Below are 24,864 nucleotides of genomic sequence, written 5' to 3' on the forward strand. Positions count from 1 at the left end.
GCCTGTGCTGGAAGGCTCTGCAATGTCAGCTGAGTGGGCGCACGTCAAATAATTGGGTTAACGAGGAGAGATTGCTATAGATATAAAATAGCTTACTTGACTGATATTTCTGAGTTGGTGACTCGATTATCTTATTATCGATGCTGGATATGTATATTTCAGTGAGGATGTAGGTTTGGAATGAATAAAAAGACACTTACTCTCCTCCTTTTTGCTTAATATGGCTGGCAAGTTGTAAATCTAGAGAAAGTTTAGAAAAATCATTACTGCTTTGCTCCAAAATTAAAATATAGTCACACATCCCTCCCCACTTGTCCTATTATTAGTAATGGTGAGGTCATGTTTTGTTTGCTTTTCCTTTCTTTAAAACCTAAACTAAGGCCACCAGAAGAGGGCGCCAGAGTCAAATAAGTCAGTTCTGGTATCATTCCCTTATCAAACAAACAAATAAAAAAACCTCCTGGATGAACTGCAGCCAGCACATGAAGAATATTTGAAAGACAAATAGGCAGAAATCCTCACCGGCTCCTTGCCATCCATGGCCTCCAGCCACAATCTTCTGTTGGACTCCGACAATGCCTGCAGTGTCATAATGCCATGCCTGGAAAGATTTAAGAGAAAAGCTGGTCTCAGTCTGATCTCATTGCCCTGGGGCCCCTGGACAGACCATGTTTACACTGGCCGAGGCAGCTATAAAAGGACTAGTGTATCTAAAATAGCTTGTGCGCAAATGCTTGACTTCAAACTGTCCTCGCTTGGCATTGTGCTTCACATTCCACTCCCAATTTAAAGTCAGTGTGCTCAATATTAGAGTGATCCATCTTTTGCACCCAACATGCAAGCACCTTAAATCTTTCAACTAACCATGTGCTTAAAAAGCTGAAATCTGCTCTGACTATTGTTTGCACTTGAATTCTCACACTTTTTAAGTACAATCTGATGAAAAAAACCCAAAAAGAGTTTCACCCCACCCGTTAGTGACAGTTAGTGCGAGCATGGAGGCGGGTCAGCTTTTGTTAGAATAATGAGGTCATTTTAACCCAAATATTTTTAGCGCTGTCATGAGGAGAGAGTTTTGATTCTAATGTTGATGCCTCTAACCTAATACATTTGATGTAAAAGGAAATCTTCAGACTTGAGAGGCTCACAACATTTAAACGATTTAAAATAGAGAAAAAATAAGACTTTGCAATTCTCTTATCAAGTGTTTTTTTTAAAACAGCCACAGTGAGAACTGTCGAGTTCTCTGTTAAACAAAAGAATCAAGGGCATCTTTTTTTTTCTGCAAAGGCATGTTGCTGCACGGCATGAATACCTCTTAAGTAATTTGGGTGAACCAACCCTTTGAAAATGAGATGGTTGCTTTGACGAGGCTTGGCTATAGGTCCAACAACATGTTTGTGCAATAATGAGGATGAATGGATGAGCTTGAAGCTGGCTGGAGCTTGGCCCACATTGTCCTTGTGGTTGGAACATGCACCTCGGGGCATCGCAGTTTATGATAAATGAGTTATTCAGCGAACATTTTTTGCCCATGCTCGGTAACACGGCTAAGCGTTGCTGGGCCAGCATCTGTGATGCAAAGCAAACACAAAAACTAGCAACGGTACATTATGGGTTTGCATTCTAGCTCATATTAAAGCTTTCACAATGTATAGCCGGGTTAGTTTAGCTCATGTTATTGAGCTGGCAGTCTCTTGAAGGTTTTTGATCTTAGGTAAGACTCTTATTCTATTTTCCATAAGCTTTTATTGGCAAGTTGGATAACAAATTTGCCTAATAAATAAAAATCAATAATGAGTCTTCCTATGCACCTAAGAGATTTCAAACTTCTATTAAAAGGTAAAGAAGATCAATTAATTCTCAGTAAAATATGTAGCCTGCAGCCCATATTGAAGTTATGTCTTATTTTGTGAAGTGGAAAAATAACAACAGCAACGATTAGGTTTGGAATTGAGATTGGGTGAATAATACCATCAGCAGCACACATGCAGCTCATGCAACTGCTCTGAAAGGGCAGCACTGATCAGTTCACATACCGGACTTTACAGAAAAACTGAAGCGGCCTGAAAAGAGTTCCACGACAGATGTCATGTCTACAATGACATGGACACAGAGAAAAGATGGAATGGGTTCAAAAATAGAATAAATATTGATATTGCAGACATACAGCAAACAAGAGCTTGACAGGGAGGGGGCATGAGGAACATGCAGGACACAAACAGAGCTTAAGACATCTAACACTGGTAAACTGAGTCTTGAAGATGTTAATCCAACCTGAACGGCTCTCGCTCGTTCAAATGTTGTGTATCAGTTGGGTTCAAGAGAAAACAAAATGCATGAGGACAAACATTCCACATGCAGTACATTGAACGTTAGTTGTAACTGTGAAAAAAAGTTTAACATTTGCCAATTCGCTGCTATTTCAAGTAAAACCATGACAATGATTAATATTGACTATTTTCCAATAGCCAGTATATTTTACAGCATATAAAGATCAGATGGAAATAAATAAAAAATAAAACAAAACACTCTCTTACTTGTGGATATAGATTGTTTTAAATATCACATTTTGGTTATGCACATTTTTGGGAGTATGGATCACAGACCTCTCAACCACTTCAATATCAAAGCAGAAACGCTTGTCGATTGAGTCTGTTTTCCTCCGAATGCAGGACTTCAGCTTGAACATCTCTGGCTGATTCAGGACGAGGCCGTTCTAACACACACAAAACAAAACAAGACAACAGCACATTATTCATTCATCACGAAAATAATTGGAAATGTGAATTTATGTGTTACATCTCCATTTGTGTAAATGGAAACAAACCTGCAGAAGTCTAAGAACCAAACATGATCTTCCATAACTAACAGGATAGAGCAAGATTGTTGCACAAAGTGTCAAACTAAGGTCCAGAACTCACCCAAAAGTCCACTGTTAAAAGGTTATTTTCATTCCTTAACTTTTTTTTTCTTGCTGTTTGTAAATTTTGTTATCTTTGAAAATTTTCGGTCCGCTGTGAGCTAACAAGTCTTTTGTTTTCTGTGCCAGTTCAGTGACTTTGACGGTTTTCCTTTTTTCCCCCCTGAGGCAGTTTTCCAAGCAGGCTCATTGTTTCACCCACACACATTACGTTTGATCTGCTGTGTTTTTGTCAGCTTTCATCGTGCGCATCTGCAACCAAAACTGAAGGAAACTAAACCGAGCTGAACTACCTGTTTCCCAGCTGACTTATTTTCAGTGTTGCTCATGGTGAAAGTCTTGCTGCCTTTCTCATACGTGCAGTAGTGACGTGTCCAATTGCATCCCAGAGGACCTGGGACAAAAAAAAAAAAAAAAGAGGAAGAAAATAGTAGTTGAGCCAAAACTGTTTTGCTCTGAATCACAGGCTTCTGGAAAGACTTCTGAAAATCAATGTGCAATTAAATTGTGATGAATCAAAAGTTGTTTATTGCCGATGATAAAAATCTCCCATTTGTGGTAACACCCTCACACACACATACATTTGAGAGTACATCAAAGGGAATCCATAAACAGGATGAATTATAAGCTTTGTGTGAGAGGATCTTTTAAGAAGAGGTCTGGGAGAACTCAGGACATGTTAATGGTGATGGATGTAAAACCATGCACTTATAATTGAAGGGGGAGTGAGTGGGCCTGGAAGGCTGGGAGTCCTGATAGTAAGACTCACGTTTCTCCTGGACATACAGGAAGCCCTCCATAGTCCACTGGCCTGGAGGTTTATAGTCCTGATCTGCTGACCTTATCCTCTTCATCAGCTTCTCCACTTCCTGTTTGGTGCTCACAAAGTTGTTTCGTGTCTTAATGGAAAAAAAAGCAGGACTATGTTAACTTCATAACAACAGCATGCTCCTAAATACTGGCAGTTTTATATGCAACTTCACATTGAAAAAATACAAGAAAAATGCACTTGAGTTGGTTTAAAATTAGAACCACGATTCAGGTGTAAATCTCTATTCTTTTGGAGTCAAAAATGTCAACATGGGGCTGTTTCATATCTCAAAGTAGAGTGCTGAGTCAGCCTCACCTTCTCCAGCTCCTATTTGTGCTCCCTTCATCTGAGGGCACGGAGAGAGGGTTACCGAGTCCAAATTGTCTGAACAACAGCGCTGACATTTTGGGTCAGAGAGAAATTTGGACCCCCAGACTAAAAGCATTGAGGTCATAGTGATGGAAGCAGGGGGCATTACGGCAGCAGCAGTTTTACTCCCAACTCTTTAAGTGTTTTCTGACACAGTACCATTAAATGGCCCGAGGTAACTGCCAGCGACGCCACGCTGAAAATATCGATCGACTTTGCAATCGCACAGCTATCCATTTGTGAAAACTCAGCTTCTTATATTAAGGTATGATAAGCTGCAGAATCTGATTACGGGGCTGGCTGCCTTTATTTACAGCCCATGAGGTGTTGAGACTTACGTTCTGTAGGTTGAACTGAAGCTGCTGTTTGTACGGCTCGAATTCATGAGCCAGCTCATATCCTTCGTGGTAGAATGTAAACAAACCCTGAAGAAAGGCCAGGAGCTGAAGAGGAACAACGTTCAAATGGTGATTTGTTGAGTTATTAAACATTATAGAGTTTGAATAGGAAAACAGAAGATCAACTCAGAGCACGAGAAGCAATCACTTTTCATTTCTCATCAATAAAACAACAGAAAAAAGAGAATTTAAAGGTTTCAACAATGCCTCAAATTATTATACTGCCATGTAAATGCTTATCTAATGTGTTAAAAGTTAAAAAAACATCTATTTTATAATTTATCAGTAAATTAGGTTAAATCTGGCGTTCTTATGTTGATGTACTCTCTACACAAGATGATGGAAGGAAAGCAGCAAATATTCAGAAAGTTTTAGCTGCCTGTAGCTCACAGATATGGATCTTATTTTCAGTGCAACAAACAAACAAACACCTTGACCACCGTAGAAATATAAAGAATCAGTCATGCAGCTTGAGGAAAAACTGATCTCATTCCTGGCATTGAAGACCCCACAAACATAGAGCTGCACTCAGTCAAATCCTCAGACACAACCACTGATTTGATTTCTGGGCTGAGGCTTGGTATATCAAATGTTCAAGGATGAACCACTTTATCTGTGCCCAGATTCATCACAGGCAAGGTTGAGCTTTGTCATTTTTCCCACCACTACCTGTGGCCTGAAGATTTGCATTTCTGGCCTGGGTTGTTGGGAAGTTGCCAGATGAGGTAAAAACACTTTGCTCTCATCTCACATTCTCAGACATTTACTACCAAGAGAATTGAGTGTTTTCTGCTCATTTCTGCACTGAAAATGTTCCACACATTTGTAAGGTTAGGGCTTTTACAAGGCCTTTGATAAGCACTTTAACCACTTGCATGCATTATGTGGATGGAATGTACTAAAGAAAATTTGTGGTGAGGATGATAAATGTGTGAAATATACAAATTAATATATGCTGGCATTTAAAAAGACATTTAAAAAACACTTCAAATAAAAGTAAGGTCTAAGATACAGACAAAATGCAAATCAAACTAAAGCTAAATACTAAAAAGGCAACATAATTGTTCAATCTTTTTGGATTTACTACCTGACCACAGAAAAACGTCTCTCACCGGTTCAACAAACTCAAATTTCTTCTTTTCTTGCACTTCTTGTATTTTGAAAACATACTCAAGGGAGGCATCATAAAAGAGTTGTCTCTCCTTATCAATCTGCATGTCAGCCTGAGAATGACCAAACAAACCAGGGTTAGTGCCAGGACAAAGACACGGGTCAGCCTGGGCGGGTTAATGTTTACATCACGGCATGGAAAGGGTGTGTGCTTAGAGAAGTAAGCACAAGAGAACAGTGCAAACACACAATAACTTTAGTTTTCAGAAGACTCTCAGCATACCACCAAACAGCACTATTCAAACACGTGAACGTGATGAGGAAATTTGCTTTGGTTTTACCTCCTGCAGATATGCCTCCTTCTTTTTGGATGACAGGTTGAGGTGCCTCTCGAGTGTGGAGTAGTATTTCTCCGTTTCCTTATCAAATTTCTTCTTCCCCTCCTGAGACACATACAAGGCTTAAGAATTAGTCACTTATCCCTGATCTGAGGTGAGAGGCTGAATCTCCACTAGGTGGAGGTGTAACTACATTTCCAAGTGCTTTTTGCCACTTCTTATTTAAAATTCTGTCAATAGATCATGGTAGGTCATAAAAGTGGCATTAGACATGTGTAATGACAAGCCAACTATGTCGGCATGACTGTGCATTACCAATAGGGCTTCAGTGAAATATGCACAGTTATTTTCATGGTGCCCCAGCTGGGGACATAAGTTCAAAGAAAAATATGTTACACTGTAAATCACAAATAGCATAATGCATCTGGCACAGTCACAGACAGGACTGGCTGGATGCTGTTTGCATTCTCCTTTCTTGATATGCTCTACTATCCACCTGCAGGGATAAGTCAAGCTCAACAGTCAGGATTCAGAAAGTGATTCAGAAGACTTTGAAAAAGGCACAGGAAATGGGCTTTCCATGCCAGATTCCCATCTATACAGCATACAGACTTAGAGATTGAGCATTCCAGCAAAAAAGAAAAAAAAAGATCCAATTTTTAGGCTTTAATCAAACTCTGCCCAAGCAGAGAGAACCTGACTGGGTGAGGGTATTCAAGTGTCTCATCTGCAAGTCTGACCTCTAAACCAAGCTTTGCCTACTTAATGCCCATCTCGCTATGCATACATGTTTAGTAGAGCCAGACGACAGACAAAATGAGGGGGGGTGGGGAAAGTGTGAGGAAAGGGCCACTGTAACTAGATCCTGCTTGTTTGTTTTCATTCCCATGGCCCTGAAATTTAGCAAGTCTAATCTACCAGTTACTGATATGGTCTAGATCGGCGTTTTGTCGCAACAACTCCCACAGCAGTTAGACGAAGGAATTCACCACAAGACACAGTAGATGTTCCCATAACTATTACATGTCACGGCACAAAAATCAATAGATCATTTAATGTAGAAGCATCGTGTTTCTATCTTTCCTACGATGTCTGATCTATAAATATATTTTCAAGAGTGAGAGAAAATAAAATCTATTCCGTAAACACCTTCTTTTCTGTAAAAAAAAAAGGCAAAAATAAACAGATGGACAGCAAAATAAACATATGATTAAAAAATCACAAGCATATTTCCCAACAGGATTTTTTTGTTATTACCAAAGAACAAAGGGGAGCTGAGTGTACGATCTGCCATTGTGAGAGCTGGAGATGCGACATTATTTTGTACGATTGTTCACAGCCAAAGCTCTCGGGAAAATGCTAACACACAGAGACACGCACTCTAGCGTTCACGTTGAATTAAGAGCTTTAGGTTTAGTTGAGCCCTACAGTCACAGCAGGAGTCTCCCAGCGCTGCTGCAGTGTGAGCATGCTAGAAAACTCCTAAAAAAATGTCTGTACGTATGGAACTCTTTCACACTTACAAAGAGCAGGCAGTGACTCAGTGTTGCAGTGAAACTGTAAGGCAGCGCCAGCCTGATTAAGTCACCCAAGTGCAATGCTTCATTTTGATCCTAGCAGGACGTGTATAAACCGGCAGAGCTGTAATGATACCCTAGCAGAACACCAGGTGTTGGTGGCTTGCTCACGTGCGGAGTGTACCCCCCCCTCCCAACCTGCTTGTGCAATCAGAGTAAAATATAAGCAAATAAATTGGCGTAGTGTAAGGAAGAGGCTTTGAAGCACACGATATGTAGACAGAATATATCAATGTGGATGGATATAGACCCTGAAGTACACATTAGGTGGGTGTTTTTGACTCAAACTAATGCCAGTGATGCAGAGTGAATAACGTCAAAGCACTTTCCAACACTCTGTGGTGCACAAAACACACATCAACCTATCACTTGGGAGATTTCCTCATCCGATTGCTTTGTTCGCACTCATGAATAAATCAGATGCAACAGGAGAATATTCCGATGCAGATTGCTTTGTAGTGCAGTTTCTAACTGGTGACGTCTCATATTGCTGTTAACAGTGCTTTAGTATGAGTTACTTTGCTAATTGCTAATATAAAGACTATAAAAATTAAAAAAATTAAAAAATAAAATGCAGGCAGCTTTTCTTCCGGACATTATCTGTGGGTTTTCTAAGGACATGATGCTGAGAACTGACATGGACACTGCAGGAAGAATATTTGGACACTGGGTTTACATCGCCAGTTTTGACACTGGCCTCAAGGAGCCTCAGGGCCATCACTGCTGAACCTCCAATCACCATGGTAACAGATGTAAGCTGCAGGGAAGCTTGAAAGTGTGCATGTATATGTATATGTATATATATATATATATATATATATATATATGTGTATAGAGGACAGAACCCAAGATATCCCACACTTTTATTTTACACTTCCTAATTTTTGTTCAGCACCAAATGCAAACATCATTGACTAGTCAGGCATCGCATGAAGCATATTTCATCACATTTCCATTTTAAATGCATTATCTGAGCAATGACTTGAAAGGGAGAACTCTGTAACCCATTTCTTTGAGCTCATTAGAGATAGCTAATTGGAGTACAGGTCCTGAGTGGCGATTAAATAGCAATAGCTGCTCTATTTTGATGCTTCACCACACATGAGCTGGTCTTAGATGAACAAGGGGGACAGAGGGAACACAGGGCTTTAGTTGGAACTCTGCAGCTTTGCTGAAAAGCCAAAAATTTCTCCCGACTTACCTAAAATCCCAATTCCTGAAGAGACATCACAGACGGCAAGAAGTTGTCCAATTAACAAGAATTATAAACACTTACTGCTTCTGAAGAGTTAAAAAAGACGAGTGTGTGAAGTACAACTGAAAAAAAGACTAAAAATTAACATTTATATTGCTGTTACTCTCTGTGAGACGTGGATTTAAAAAATGTTATAATAAATATACAATGCAAGAGGGTAGAAATATTTCTGGTGTGTTTGATCTGCAACCGATTGTTAAGGTCTGAGTAAGGCCGTACAGAGAAGAGGCTGTTATCTTCTTAAAAATCAATCTTTCAAAGCTTCTTTACTATTATGGTGTGAAAAAAGCCTTTTGACAAGTTCTGCTTGAAAATAGGTCTATACTGTATCCTTAAGGGATGCCTTTGGCTTCTTCCTGTCAACCTCAGCCTATACTTTCCTCTCGCTACCTAACCTTGAGATAACAAGTGGGGAAAAAAAGAGGGAGTTTGAAACTTCTCGGTAATATGACAGATTTGTTTATTGTTTTGTATTGTGTCACAAATAGGTGCCAATCGTAGCAAAGTCCATGACTACATTCACTCAGACCACCCAAATTTATTCAATATCAAAATCAAGGCAGATTTTTGGATCCAGATTTTATAATGAGGGCCAGGAAGAATTGTTTTTCTATGCTTTTCATTTCAGTGTCTGTTTTAAAGGCTACTCAATCCAATTTTGAAGGTTAAAGATTACCTTATTTCTTCAACTTTTAACTTCTGCCCAGCTGTGAGTTTATTTTATCAAGATTGTTTTCACAGCTATTTGGCTTTAATAAACCCAAAGGCATTGAGGATAGTCAGATAAAGTCCATTTCCTCGAGAGACGGAATGGAAACAAAGGCAGCCTGTCCAATATTCAGAGTCACTTTCAGCTCCGAAAAAAAGAATACCAGGAAATATAAAAGGACCAGAAGCCAATGTGTTGGTTCATCCTTCAAAATGATTCCATGAAGTCACTGTGTGGAGGACGTTGTCAGTTTGATAGAGTACAAACAGAAGGTTACTAATTCTTACTAATATGTGTAACCTGCAGATAAAAACTGATCTGAACCAATGCAGATTGTTGCTTTTGTGCATTCTCCCTGACAAAGTAATACACTAAACTAAACTCGAATAAAGAACAGGAGGGATTAGTTATTCATAAGAACACAACATCAAGTTTGTAGCTAAGGGGAGGGTACAATAAATATACAAGCAGATCATTGATTTACAAGTATATAACGAGTAATTCTGAAGTTTCATGTTAAAGAAGAGGGGATGCTGGATGCTACACAGTGGCCCAGTCCCACTTGAGATGTACTGCTGCCATCAAACTGAAGATGACCTAATATTTTTCATTAGATAGTAAAATGTCTCACTTTCAACAACTGATGTTTCATATTTGTTCAGTTGTTAATAAAATATTGTGAATGAGATTGAAAAATCCCTGCATTCTGTTTTCATTCACATTTTTGACAGAATCCCAATTTCTTTGAAATTGGATTTGAAATCAGATTGTACAACCACTACAGACCACTAAATATAAAATAATAAAACAGCTTGTCGAGATAAGGCTGTTCTCGGGAATGCAAATGAGCGCTAATGTTTTAGCTAATGAGCTGATCTGCTAATGGGACCTCGCTATTCCAAAAATGTCTGAACATATAAAAATATTAATGTCCATGCAACTAAAAATGTTTGTGTGTAGCGAGCAGCTTTACTCCACAGTGTCTTCGTTCATTTATTTTTGGGATTTCATTGCATGAATGCAATGAGACTACATGTGTGCCTTTGGAGACCATAGCTAGCCAAGAATCATATGAGGTCTGATGAGCCTTTGTGCAAATTTTCGGTGGCCATCTGACTCCCATCTGGGTCTGTTTGCAATTATTCTTAACACTAAGCGAGAGTTGGTCCCCTATAGTGTCCCTAGGAGAATAAGAGTGTTAAGATTTCAGACAGGATGAAGGACTAACACCAGTTAGCCACCCCCTGGTTCATTCTCCAGAAAGTGTCCCTGGAGTCTATTTAAATTTGTAGGCTTTAAAAAAATCAAACTGACTGAGCAGCTGACAAGGTAAACAGATAAATATTTCCCCAGAAAGTATGGACTAAAAACAGCAGGTCTATGGAGATAATTTAGGAATTGAATGGATGAACACAGGAAAATGATAAACAATTGACAGCTTAGACTTTGTCGAAAAACAGTACAGATAAACTGAAATGAAAACACTCTTTCACTTCTCATTCCCGTTCTGAAAGTACTGTTCTTTGACTGGGAGTTTATCGACTTTCAGATCACAGAAAACATCTTTCTGAAACTGAAAGAAGGAAGCGCAACATTGATTTCAGGCCCACATCCCAGTTTGGCAGCCAGCACATATGTGTCCGAGTGAAAATACAGAAGTGTTTGAGTTCTCATGGTGTTCTAATGTGTGTTTGTTGTAGACTTTGCAAAGTTTGACGTGCTGTACAACAAAACATTTGGTCTGTGTGAAGCAGACTGTGCCCAATATGTCGTATGGAGCTGGAGTCAATCTGCTGGTGCGTCATGGCCGTGGAAGTGTTGTGCTTGTGCCTAAGAAGTTGATACACGGGTACGTAACCTCAGTGGGATTACTCCCAACATGCCCATATTAGGCAAGATCTCCCAGTTTGTCCATCTGATGTTCTCAGACATCATGAAGTGCGGTAACTGGAAGGGTCAGACAGCCTACAGATCTCTCCGGATTCTCAGAATTGTGGAAAGTTGCTCAGCCACTCGTGATGTCTGCCTTTTATCTCACTCTAGTTGGGCTAATGTTTAGCAGATAGGCTGTCGGATGACAGAGCCATTAAGAGGAAGTGGTCAGAGGAAATAAAAGGTAGTGGGAGTGATGGGGCTGTGGCTTTTAAGAAGCCATTTTATAAACATAGTCAGAGCAATAAAACTGAGCATGTTGATGTAGTGGAGTGGAAGAAAGAAATGGCAACAAAATGTGCTAATTCATTATGGTAGATACGTGTGATGGTTGATGCTGGAAGCAACAGGGGTTATTTCATCTGACCAGATGTTAACACCCGAGCACATAAAAGAAAAATAGTTCTATTATGTTTCTGGTTGGCTTGTGAACTACAGCAAGATGACTATTTATAGCGACCAGTGGCTCTAAAGCCATGTGAAGTAAATCAAAACTAGGGAGAGTGACTTTGAGGCTGAGAAGTCCATCACAGCGGTAAGGGCTATGTAAAGATGTGCAAATGATTCATAGTACACAGTAAAGTTAGCAGTGGAGTCACAAACTCAGTGGGAGAGCTGTGAGAAAGACTTGAGTTCTACCAGCCAGCTCATGTGTGATCTCACCAAGGGAGTGACCACAAACAAGCTGCTGTTCTTTCATATGATGCCTTTGCGTTGGCCAGAAATGAAAGCATAGCTCGTAGCAACAAACCCACACTGTTCTGTACAGACAACTCCAGCCTCAACAACATGTCCTATGTGAAACCAGGATGCCTGAAAGCAACACTGCGCAGAACCCCAACTGATATCAGTCCTTTCTATCCAATAAGCTACACAGGATTGCATTAAATGTAACAGGATTACAGTAATCTGATTACAAAAAATAGTAAACGCATCATATTAATCTTGTTGCGGAGGTAACTTTGAAGAAAGAGCATAATATAAAGGTGAAGTTTGAAGTTTTACAGTCTTTGATCAGAGTAAAAATCAAACTGAAATAGGGTAGCACTTTCCTTAATGTGGATATAAAGCGTACGCTTGTAATTTGGATTAAATTATTTCTCAAGATAACACACAGACCCCAAATGAGAAAAAAAAGAGATCCATCCAAGATAGCTAATTGTTTAATTCATTATGCCACCTTTAATTAACTAAACATATACTACCGTAGAGATCTAGAAGTTCTTCATATCTTTTAATATCAAAATCACAAACAGATGTCTTTGTCTATACTCTAATTATAAGAAGGCCTCTTCTTTTGGCAATGTCCCGCTTTTGCTTTTAATTAATGATTTACATACTTTAGGAGAGAAGAAAGGGGTGAGGGGAACAGACGAGGGTGTCAGACCACACACAATCTTCAGCGCTGTTCAGCTACTGATTGCACACGTAGGCGGTGTCTTACCTTTGCAGCACCGATTTGCTCCTTCCGAAATTTTTCCAAGGGAGTAATCAAGACATCATCTGCGTTCTGAATCTGAATTGGAAATGAAAGAAAAACAGAAAGACAGATGTCAGCCTGACTGTATTACGTTATCTGAGTCACTGTAACCCTCTGTAGGACTATTATAAAGATAACTATTATAAAGAAAAACATAAGAAAAACCTAATCTAGTAGTCATTCAGTTTTATTACAAATGTGTCACACTGGAAATCATGACTGAGAGTCTCCCAGCTAAAGTCAAATAGGCCGAGAGATGCAATAGGTCCAAAAAGATGTGGAGGATAGGGCAATCACATTCATTAGTATCTCTTAAACCACTGACAATGACCAATATGTTACTGCGAGGGACCAAAATGAGTACAGCAGAGATAAGAGACAGAGCACTCAACAATGGTCTTGCTAGGCAGAAGAAAATGGATCCTTTTTATGTGAGCAGTGAAGCACCAGCATTGTCAAACCTCGCTGAAATATGACACAGAACTGCAGATGAGGCAGCTTTACAAGCGCAGCCTGTGATGCATTTTAATTTTTGAGGTAGTGTATCTCTCCACATCTCTCTACACGACCTCTGAATGGTCACAACCGAAGTAAAAGGTCTCTCCGGGAGCCTCTCCCCTTTTATTCCAGATAGAAACTGATAGGGTGAGGTATATTGTGCCAATTATAGTCCATGCTCAATCCTTGCGGGTGAGTGGTTCAAAAAGGTGCCATTAAGGTGCTTCTGAATTTCCTGTGGAGGAGCTCTCATCCATCGGGGTCAGATGACATCAGACTGGTGGAGCCGCTCTACAGGAGGTTCTGTCACAAATGACATGGCTCTTAGGTTGATTTAAGGAGTGAGGCAGTGTGGTGAGCATATGTGATGAATCTATGATACATTTTGTAGTGTTGGCTTAAATAAGCTATCAGTTCATAAGCCACTGCTATCAGTTCCTCTCAACACACCCTTTGTCATGACAGAGTTTTTGTTTGGAACCATTAATTAATGCATTTCAATCTTAAAAAAATAACCCTGTCACACATCGACTGAGTGACTTCAATAGGAGGCAAAAATCTCTCTGAGCCTGCATTGTTTTCCTGCTCCTTCTACATGCAGTGATGAGAGATAATGTAAGCTTGTGTTATATATCTGTAGCTTGGTTGTAGTAATGTAAGATAATTACATCATATTTAGTGTCTATCAGAAATAGATGTTTCACACAAAAAACCACAAGATTTTAATGGTTGCACTGTATCATAATTCCAGATATTTGCAGTCTTATATCACAATTGCCTATTTCCATGTCCCTATGAGACCAACCAATGAGTCCCAACACTCTGGCCATTTACAGATCAATGAATAACATTCATTAGGTTGTATCAGTTGCAGTGGTCTCTGATATATGAGACATGGAGTGAACATTTGGTACCTGTGGATGTGGTAGAAATGGCTATGTGAGCCCAACTGTTAATGCTAGAGCAGCAGGAGCATCTCCAAAATGTGAAGGACAAATAGTGAACTAGCAGTGGGGAGCAGGATGATGTGCTGTAACAAGTCTGATATGTGGCACCTTAGGCTCACAACCTACAGGACTTAAAGGCTCTGCTGCTATGTGCGAGACAGGCCGCGGGGCACACTCAGAGTTAGTTGTTCAGCAAGCTGAATCTTGTTGGTGAATATAGTTTTTTACTACTCCCTCTGTCAGGGATTGTTGTGATGCTGCAGAGTTAATTTGGGGCCAAAAATCTAGAGTGTAAAATTTTTGTGGAGTGGATAGTTGCTCTATAGAGGAAATTTCTGTGTAACATATAGTCAAACATGTATTAAAGACAGAGAGTTTGCACAGCAGTGTACATTTTATCCCTTTTTGATATTATCAGTCCTGAACATAGATGGATGGATAGCTGGATAGAGAACTACATAGATAGACAGACAGGTAGTTTACACAACCCTGTAGAGAAGAGTGTTAATTGGAACCTAAAACTGTAAAGTCTAAGCTTTCACACATAGATTGACACCCTCCTCTCAACTCCTACTATATAAGAATTACAATTTTAGAATAGAGCAGTATTTTCATCGGTACGAGATGACACATTCAGTATCACCGAAGAGGCTGTATAATGCACACATGAATAAGAATTGAAAAATGTTTCAGTAAAAAGGATTTGAGCTCAAGTTTAAACCAGAATCTGTAACCTTCATTTATAATCAGCTGCTTGTTAGAGCTTTGAATGCAGAAACTGCTCCATAACCACTCCCAACCTTTGGTATTGTCCATCTTTGAATTAGATTCAGAAGCATGAGGAAAAAGGTACTTCCGTTAGATGAATCAAGGCAATTTGGTTCTAAGTGACACTTAAACATTAGAAGAGTGGAGGACATTTGATGGTCATCAAATCTAGATGGTATAATCCTCCAGTCATATAAAAGCCATTATGTTATCTGCTGTGTCAACAGCAAGACTTATAACACGCATTGTGGTAATGTCATATCCTCTGTTTTATCTCCCATGCTTTCAATTTAATGAAGCATTGTATTATCATGTTTTAGAAGTAGATTTCTAATACCATTAGCTCTTTTCAATCTCATTTAAATGGACAGAACATTAGATATAAAACTCTCTCGTCTGCTGAGATTACAATCTAATATTTCTAAAGGATATATTGTGAATTGTTTCTGAAAGTTAGTGGTAACTAAGACCTGACTGGGTACAGCATTTGTGTGTTTTGGAACAGGCTGAACTGTATGTTCTGGATTCAGAGGATATCATTATCAATACTACATTCAAATTGATTACAAGAAGGAGAAGAAATAATGCAAAACATAGGATAATCAGCCTGTCAAAATTGAAAATGCCCAAGATATTAGATTATGAATTTGCAATATGTTGATTCAGATATTTATACACGAGAGCAGCCAACTTATTTAAGACTCAATGGATTACTTTTGAGCTGGCATTGTGCCGAATGCCCTCAGCAACAGCCTCTCTCAACAGGATTAAATCCATATGAGCGAGCACAGTGTGATGCTTGAAAGGATGCAATAGCGCTAAGCAATTTCATTACCAGATAGGGAGAGGAATGTCAATGTGCTGCATTTCCCCTGCTCCAGGATTTCCCAGACCAAATATCAAGCGGATCAAAAGTGCTACTCTGAGGTTAATTTGCAGCGAGATCAGAATGCCACCAAGGCCAGATCAAATCAAACAGTGCAAAGTGTTCCAACTGAAATTCACCCCTGTCAAAAATTACTTTACAGCTGGTTTAAATGTAAATATCCATTCTCGACAGTTTGTGAAAATGACCGACTTACTTGCAACATTTGTCTGTCTCGCTATAAAGAGTCCCTTATGGTAATAATAACAATTCTATTGGATTTGTTCAGGAAATAAATATCCATTTATCTTTCTAATCCGAGCATATTCTATGAATAACGTCCCATTCATTTCTTGGGATGTGTTTATATGTTTTTGTTCATACATGCCAGTGGTTTTAATCACTGAAGCATTAAACTGCGACCTTGTAATATGCAAGTCTATAACTGGTTAGTAAATATCTTTTCTGCCTGTTTTGTTTTGACAGTGTCTTGACAACGAGTAGCCAACGCACCAAAAATCCAGCGAATAAATTGAAGACCTTGGTACATGAATGTGCACACAAGCTTACACACGAGCTTTTCCATTTTTGCTGGTTGAAGAGGCGTCATAAGAGCCAGCTCGGTCACCGTGCTGCTCTGTCGTTCAAATGATAGAGCATATTTTTGTTTGCTGCTTTGTTGTTTTACCCGCACATACACTTTTCTTGCAAGCACGGCTCCAGGCAAGAAAAGAAAACCCTGAAAAAGGCACCTGGGCTTTGACAAGTAAATGTTTTATCGGCTTGTGCTTGCCAGTTCCAATCTGCCAAGTGTGATAATTTAGAAGATGCCTCTGACAGAAACGGGCCAGAATTTTAGCACTTGGGGAGAAAAATATTGAGAACTGCCTAATTGGGATTTGTATCAACCACATATACGCTTTCAATATTGCATCATTCTCAATTTGTAGTGCAAAGGTGTATGATAAATCAAACGAAACGACCAGATCGCGGAACAGTGATATGGTTGTTTTTGCCAAGTATTGATTTGTTGCAGTGTGTGATGGTTTGCAGAAGTGGAGAGGATGAGGATAAAGGGATATATATTTGTAATGTGACAATAGACTAACATTACGCTAAAGAAGAGAAATCTTGATCTTCTTGAGTCGGATGTTTAACAAGCCCGTGTTCCACCTCAGAGAAGTAGATAAACTATGACTAAAATACTGCTATCAGTTTATCAGTTTGTCATGTGAACGTATCCATCAGTTTAATATAGAATAGTCCCAGTAAGGCTGTCTTTACACTTTGGGATCATAAAGAAATTTTAAGTGGTAAATATGAATCTATTGATTCAACTAAGCACCCTATAAGGCCCTATAGACCTTTATTGCTGGAGATGATTACATTTCCAGTTAGATTCTCTCATCAGTTTAGCTGTCATGTATGAATGATTAAACTAAACCTTTGGGATCTAAATGCAGCTGATTATTAATGCAAACTGGTGTTTCTTTAAGTGTGAAATCCAGCAGTAAGATGTCGTCGAGTGTAATGAAGGAATGTTAAAAGGAGCCACTGGAGCAGCTACAGAGTGAGTCAAATAACACACAAGCGTTTTCTTTACATGAAAAAGAGTGAGAGCCAGACGTCTGCACCCCTTTGTCTTGAGTTGTATCAAAGCTAGTTAAAGCCAGGAGCATCAATTGAAAACACTTAAGTCAATAATACAGTAACAAAAGGATCAACGAAATGGAACCAGCCCAGCTCATTAAAGTAGGTGTAAGCAAGGTCCCCAAGGCCTAATTAAGGTGTTAAATGCTTAAAAACATTATTCCCCTGATCATAATGACTGAATAAAACATCCTATTTCATGCTGATGGTGTGATGATGTAACCTTGATTAAAAAGGAGGCGTGCATAAGCTGTGTGTTTCTGTCATTTCTGTTTGAAGTTTGCGTTCTAATGAAGGTATGTGAATAGCAGGGGGCAAGAATCTCATTGCAGAGTTAAATCTCTTTCTGGTGCAGAGCTGTCATCTGCAGCAAGCTGAGGAGTTGTCCTCCAATTTTTATGAGCTCTGAAATGAAAACAAACCTTTTGCAGGCGAAGTAACAGAACAGTGTAAGAATAGATGTGACACATTTGCCCTTCATATTTTATCGGAGAGTAAGCTGTTAAGTAAGGATGCGAAGAAGCTGCTGAAATTGAGACAGGAGCTGGTTTGTGTCTCCCAGGAGGATTTACCATTTGTTTTAAGTACAGTTTTGGCTGCCTGTGATACACTATGATGTTTGTTGATAGTAGAAATTTGCAGATGTTGTAGATATATTTTCATCTTTGGCTATTTATGTTTCCCCAAATGGTGTGGAAAGTCACACCACAAAAGTTGGGATATTGTCTAAAACCTAGATTAAAGCAGGGTGCAGTTATTTTCTAATCTAATGAACAACATTTAATCCACAGATGAATACTGCTCCAAAACCTTTATGTACCTTTAAGCACCGATAGCGCCTTACCAGATGTGCACGGTGGCACTTCATTAGGCACTAATGCACACTCAAGCCATCAGAGATGCAGGCTTTTTAACCGACTGCTGATAGCAAGCCAGACGGCCCCTTTCCTCTGTAGTCAAGAGAACACAATGTCCATTATTTCCATAAAGAAATTCAATTCATCAGACCACAGAGCAGTTTTCCACCTTGGCTCTGTTAATTCTAAATGAGCTTTAGTTGAATAAAGAAGGTAGCGTTTCTGGATCATGTTCACATAGTTCTTCTTCTTTGCATGATAGAGCTATAACCTGCATTTTTCTTAGATTTCAGAACCTCTTATGATCTTTACTTCTGAGAGACTCTAGCTCTCTAAGGTGCTCTTTTTATAACCAATCGTGTCATTGAAATATGGCCAGTTACCTAATCAGTTTAATCCTGTTCCTCTGGATGATCCGACCACTTACTTTTCCAGCCTTTTGTTGCCATCAAATTTTTGATGAGCAAAGATTTTTTTGATGAAATTGTAAAATCATTTAGTCACTTTTACCATTTGATATGTTTTACTATGAACAAAATGTTATTTTATGAGAATTGCAAATAATTCCGTTTTATTAATATTTTAAACTACATCCCAACTTTTTTAGAGTTGGGCTTGTAAATTGGACTTGGTGGATGTGGCCGCTTCATCACTTTTTCCTCTAAATAAACCAGCAGCTTGCAAAGTTAATGACTGTGGGCATGGATTAGGAATCTGAGAACAAGGTGTATCAACTTGGAGGAAGGTTCAGCATTAGGGTCTTTTTATTTCGGAGCTAAAACCTGAAAAGCTCTGTAACTTATTAATGATTCACTGATAAACCATTTTCTTATTTACATTTTCAGTTTAAGCCATGTATGACACAGAGAATTTATTGAAAAAGTAAAGTAACCAAAGTTTATATTCAGTACACTGCGACATGTTTATGTGGGAACAAGAGTGCTCTTTGGATGAGGTTAATATTTTGACACTCTGTATATGTATCAGTGATTGAGGTGAAGAAAAGTATAACCAGTGGTATCTTGGCTCATGATAACTGAGGTTTACTTTAGCTGTGGGGTGGATAGTGCAATGGTTTGATAATGTTCGTTCCAAATACTTTTCAGACTTTCATTAAACAAGCCACCATGCATGTAGCTCAGAACAATGACTGCCTTTATTTCACAGTGCTGTTTCACGGTCAGTGGGACATTCCTCAGTTCACAGGTCAGCACACAAGGTACTCTCAAAGCAGAGTTACTGTACTGTTAAATCCTGAGACCCCCACAGTACCAGGATACACTCTAAACCATTTGGTCTCAGCCATATAAAAAATATAAAAAGCTACATTGGGATTTTTATTTAATTTTTCCCCTGCTCCCATTTAGAAAGAACAACAGGAAAACTCAATCTGGGCTCCAGTGCAGCCATAAAAGGCTCCATCCCAGGGGGATACGATCATCACTCCAAAAGCCACAACATCAGGGCACTGCCCTTCCACTGCTAAATGCCATCCACGCTCACTGGTGCTGAACCTTCTCAAACCATGCAGAACTTGAATCACTTTCACTCTTTTTATGCTGCTGAAAGGGTAATCTAAGAGGCAATAATAGTGGGAATCTTTTGTAAAAGATAGAATTTGGGATGTTTTCAGGTGGAATAACACACTTGGGTAGTTGGCAAGCCAAACAGAAAGCACAAATCAAAAAGACTTTAGGCCTGGCTACCCACTAAGCCAATAGACAATCAGCCAAGTACACAGGCACAGGAGTGAAAATCAAGGTACTGACCCATCGTATATATGTATGTATCATATTTGGAGGGAGTGTATTCTGAATGGCGCAGAGGAGAGGATGTCTGCTTCATAAAAGAAGTGGATTTCTTGTTGATGCATCAGTGGTTTTAAGTCCTGTTCCCTTAAGAAATGGTTTTTGGTTATTGTTAATCTTCTTGAATATCTGACTTTACTGTGGAGATAAAGGTTTTTTTACCAATCTAAGAGGAGTTGACTATTTATTTTATTATTTTTCCTGGAGCATTTGAAACTTTTTTGACTTGACTTTACTGTTTGGTGGAATAATTACACATCAATTGACATCACTAATTAGCTCTTTACAAAAACGATTCGTAGAACGTGAAAATTATACTGCATGTAAACTATAATTAGGTCACTGAAACTGGATGGTTGTGTTGTTCAGTGAATCATGCATTTGTAATTAAACAGCACATAAAAAATCTGAGAACACAACCATGAGCAATACTTTTAGAATATGAATTAAGTAAATACTTTGGGCCTAGGTTGACATTGCATTTCCAAAAGCTACATGTAAAATGCAGCATAACGTAATGCTAACAGAACTTGAATACATCAAAAAAGCTACTACATTACCTTACATTATTGAAGCCATGTACATCTGCCAGCAAATCATTTATTATAGATGTTTTTATTGGTGAATCTGTAGTTTCATAAATGGTGATTCTTGCAATGTCTGCTTATACAAACTGAGACTGGATGTGGTGATTAACCAGGTAAGAGCCAACTCTCAATTCTCCAGTGGAACCAGCTCTCACTTCCCATCCGTATTACAGACGGCCATCTTGGCTTACAGCAGGGGGACAGAGCTGGGCTGTCCCTTTGGATAGAGTTGCTCACTTCTACTTTAATGGAAGCTTAAACCGCTATAGTGGGAATAAGGTCAATTAAATACAGCTTTCAATGCTGAGCCTATGTTTACTTTGCCTTGACTTCATAAATGAGCATTTTTAATAATTTATCGCTTATCTCAATTTACGCCAAGGTGGCACCGCTGTGAAGGAAAGACCCAGTTTTGGAAAATGAGACCTAGAAAGATGCTTGGCGTTAGTTGCAGTCCTGGGAAGGTGCCAAATAATCCACACACTTAGAAGAGACAGCCTTTTCTAAATAAATGAGCTTCAAAATGAGCTGCTGCACCTGCTGTGGCTTATTAGGCAATGTCAGTGACAGTTTCACGAACCCAACTCATGTGAGTCACTCGCTGTGTACAGTTCATTTGTAGGAAGAGAAGAGATAAAAGGATGCTTTCAGTTCAAAGTAACCGTAACCACATTATAGTCTTCATGGAAAACTATCATAAAAAGTTTTTGTTTTTTTATTTTTTTGAGGGATTTAAAAGATACAACGTTTATATATGGCAAATTACTGACTCTTGTACCCCAGAGATTTAAAATGCATGCGAGACGAGAATAAGATATTCTTCCTGCATCACCCACATTACGATCAGAGTACAGAGATCACAGTACAGCCATGTGTCTTGCATATTCCAGAGATCTGATGAGACGCAGACTGCTAGGTGAAGAGCAAAAAGATGATGCAAACAGGATGCTTTTCAAGCAAGTATACAGGGATGAGGGGGACAGTGAGAGCTCGGAATAGAAATTTACTTTTTAAATCTTATCAAAGATGAACGAAACACTGACTTCTGTAGGTTATACTATTTGTCATTGTTGCTTTGATTTATCTATTTTTTTCCTGCATTAGGCTACTTAGCCACCATGAATTTCATTGTTTTGGTCTTCATTCTCATGTGTGGCTTCATTGAATTTCTCTTAAATTCTGGCGCTCCCTGCTTCTCGTCTTGACGCGTTTTATTTGTTGTACCATGACACAATATAGAAATAAATAAACCAGCAGATGCATGCATTAGTGTGCATCTGCCTCGTTTCTCGTGCTTATGCATATAAGTGCTGCAAACACAGGAAACCACACTTATGTCATCCACATTCGTGACTCTCACACCCCCCCAAACACACACACAACTAGGTGTGCCTAAATCTGCCCTCATTATCCATGAAAGCCATCAGATGAGTCATAACCATATGCAAGAGTGTTGTTTGAGGCAACAACAACAAACAATTATACAAATAGTTTGAAACTCCTTCATTGCTTGAGTAGAAGAGGAACATCCAGAATGTGTACAAACTGCGTTTTAGAGCAAAGAGATGGCACCAATGCTAAAAAGCGTAATGAAAATAAAGGCTCAGTTATCTATCCGCACTCTTAGTGCTTCCAAAAGTTTTTTGGAAATGACGTCTGCTCTGACGTGAAAATATTCAAATGACTCATATTTTTCTAAGTGTCTGTTGTAAACACCATAATCTGTTTCTCTTACATGCTCCTCAGGGGAAGCCAATGGCTTTAGACTTTTTCTAACTCTTCAAAGGGCCTGAAAGAGAAGAGACCCTCTCACTTTCCTCTACACAGAGGATAGTGGGAGGACTTTTTAAAGAGAATTGATTGGTCTGTTGGCTGTGCTTTTACATGAATTGCTCTCAGCAGCTAAATTAAATCTCATGTTACCCTGGTAAGCAACAAATCCTGATTCAAAATACAGCTGCCCTCAAGGCTTATTATTGACATATTTTTAAAGTGATTTACACGATTGTTTGTTTTTGTGTTTTTTTTTTAAATTTATCCATGTTTCATACCTGCTTCATCCTATTTAAGGTCGCATGGGGACAGAAGCTTATCTCAACTACAACTGGGGGAGAGGTAGGGTACATCCTGGACAGGTCGCCGGTCCACCAGAGAGCCATTTGTTTGCTTTTTAAATACTATATGCAAAAATGAAAGTCTAATTCATTATGCATACATTCTTAGTATAGATGCAGAAGAAATAAATGGCATAGTCTACAACTTGTTGATATTTTGCATATATATATTTATATATATATATATATGTATATCCATGTATTTTAAAGCTCTGCATCATTTGCTAGATGACCCTGACATTGCACTGACACAGGTGTTACATACCACGATATTGAAGGGTGATATGAATTTATCAATGCCATCTTTCTGCTTGTAAAAAAAAAATTGCGTGACAGAATATTCCTCAGAGCTACGCTGTCATTACAGTGGTGACCCTCATCTTCAAAGGGCAAGTCTTTCCATCATAAAATAGGACTTTGAATGTCAGGAGATGAATGCTCACATTGAGATGTCAACTATATGAGATGCCTGTGTTGAAGCAACTCCAGCTGTAGTCTAGTTAAGCCAGTCTATACAATGCATAGTAAAGCAGAGGCAGAGTATAATTTCTTCAGTGTTAGATTTACTTTACAATTCAGCGTTTATCCATAAATAACATCTTTTATATTCCTAACATTACCCATTTTTTTTTTTTGCGTTGGAAAAAAAGGCTGTAAAGAGTCTGCTCCTTGTTATCATGAATATGGCAGAGAAGCCAAATTGCTTTCAATGTGGTCATTATCATAAAGTCAAAAGCCAGGACAGTTGGTGTTCTAAATTCATATCTCTTTTGAATATTATCATTTAGGGTGTAGGTGTGGCGGTAGGGGTTGGGGGATGGGGAGGGGGGATTCTGCCACATTGTTATACCCACTGGGACATAGACCCCACCTCCATCACCCTTGGCCTTTAAGTCATGCCTGGTTTGTCTGCAGACATTCGGCCTTGTTGGAGGCTTGTTTTCCGACCTTTAGACCAACCAACCAGAGCTGTAAGTGCCACATAGTGTGGGACACGAAACACAATATCCCGTGCCTTAAAATCAGCTGAGCTCAAAAATCCATCACAGAAAACATGAAGGCCTAATTGGTTTTGCCAAAGTTTCCCTGTTGCATTGCTGTTTTATTGTGATTACATTAAAAATTCTCATATCACTGGGTAGTGTTTATTATGTTACGCTCTATTTACTATTAATTATCTGAAACAGAAAGTAAGAAAATCAACTGAAAGAGAAAGGCCTCAAAGTAAAGGGATGTGAGTGCCTATGCTCATTCCTGTGTCCTCACAAGGTCGGTACATGATCTTTTACAATTCGTGCTTGTGAGTTGTTGTTTTTTTTTGAAAATTACATGGAAACAATCAGGAGTATTTAGGCAAAAGTTAATGTCATTCCCTTCACCGACATTGTGCTTTTGTTTATGTTCTTGATTGGCTAGAATAATTTTCAAAGACCAAATCATGTTTACAACTGCTAATATTTGGACTTTAGCACAACAAACACATCCAGAGTAGCTCTATTTACAGCATGCACATAAAGAGATTGGTGAAAAGTAAACTAGATAATATGCAAAATGTGCTTTATTTTGTTGCTGCATATCAAGCTATAAATAGTGCCGTCAATCAGGGGACACAATAAAATCTGCAACACTTTTTGTTGCAGTCTCCTTGTTTCGTTCTGTCACTAAAATAATTGCATTCTTACCAGGCGTCTTCTTTCCTCTTCAACAGTGTTCAACAGCTGGGAGAATTCTTTAAATGACTGGGCTGGAAACAAAAAGAAAGATCATTTCAGAAACACCTTACTGGAGCAGAAATACTGATAACAATAGCCTTACATGTATGATGTACAGCATCCACAATATATTCATCATTGAGCTTATAAACATGG

The 24,864-nt window shown here is 38.9% G+C and overlaps 1 protein-coding gene across 5 annotated transcripts in view; it reads right to left on the minus strand.

Moving 5' to 3' along the window:
* Positions 1-24,864, minus strand: part of arhgap42b (Rho GTPase activating protein 42b) — a 72,068-nt gene that overhangs the window by 8,712 nt on the left and 38,492 nt on the right. For 3 of the 5 annotated variants that reach the window (XM_075472896.1, XM_075472895.1, XM_075472899.1), the window contains 11 exons: positions 24,679-24,740; positions 12,867-12,938; positions 5,953-6,054; positions 5,614-5,724; positions 4,442-4,546; positions 3,693-3,822; positions 3,217-3,317; positions 2,610-2,719; positions 2,040-2,096; positions 523-601; positions 201-240 (listed from right to left, as the gene is read on the minus strand). In XM_075472896.1, the coding sequence (XP_075329011.1) occupies positions 201-240; positions 523-601; positions 2,040-2,096; positions 2,610-2,719; positions 3,217-3,317; positions 3,693-3,822; positions 4,442-4,546; positions 5,614-5,724; positions 5,953-6,054; positions 12,867-12,938; positions 24,679-24,740 (969 nt within the window). The remainder of the gene's footprint in view (positions 1-200; positions 241-522; positions 602-2,039; positions 2,097-2,609; positions 2,720-3,216; positions 3,318-3,692; positions 3,823-4,441; positions 4,547-5,613; positions 5,725-5,952; positions 6,055-12,866; positions 12,939-24,678; positions 24,741-24,864) is intronic. The other 2 variants (XM_075472898.1, XM_075472897.1) reach the window with 1 other exon arrangement.

Source organism: Odontesthes bonariensis, chromosome 9 (assembly GCF_027942865.1).
Source record: "Odontesthes bonariensis isolate fOdoBon6 chromosome 9, fOdoBon6.hap1, whole genome shotgun sequence".
NCBI lineage: Eukaryota > Metazoa > Chordata > Actinopteri > Atheriniformes > Atherinopsidae > Odontesthes > Odontesthes bonariensis.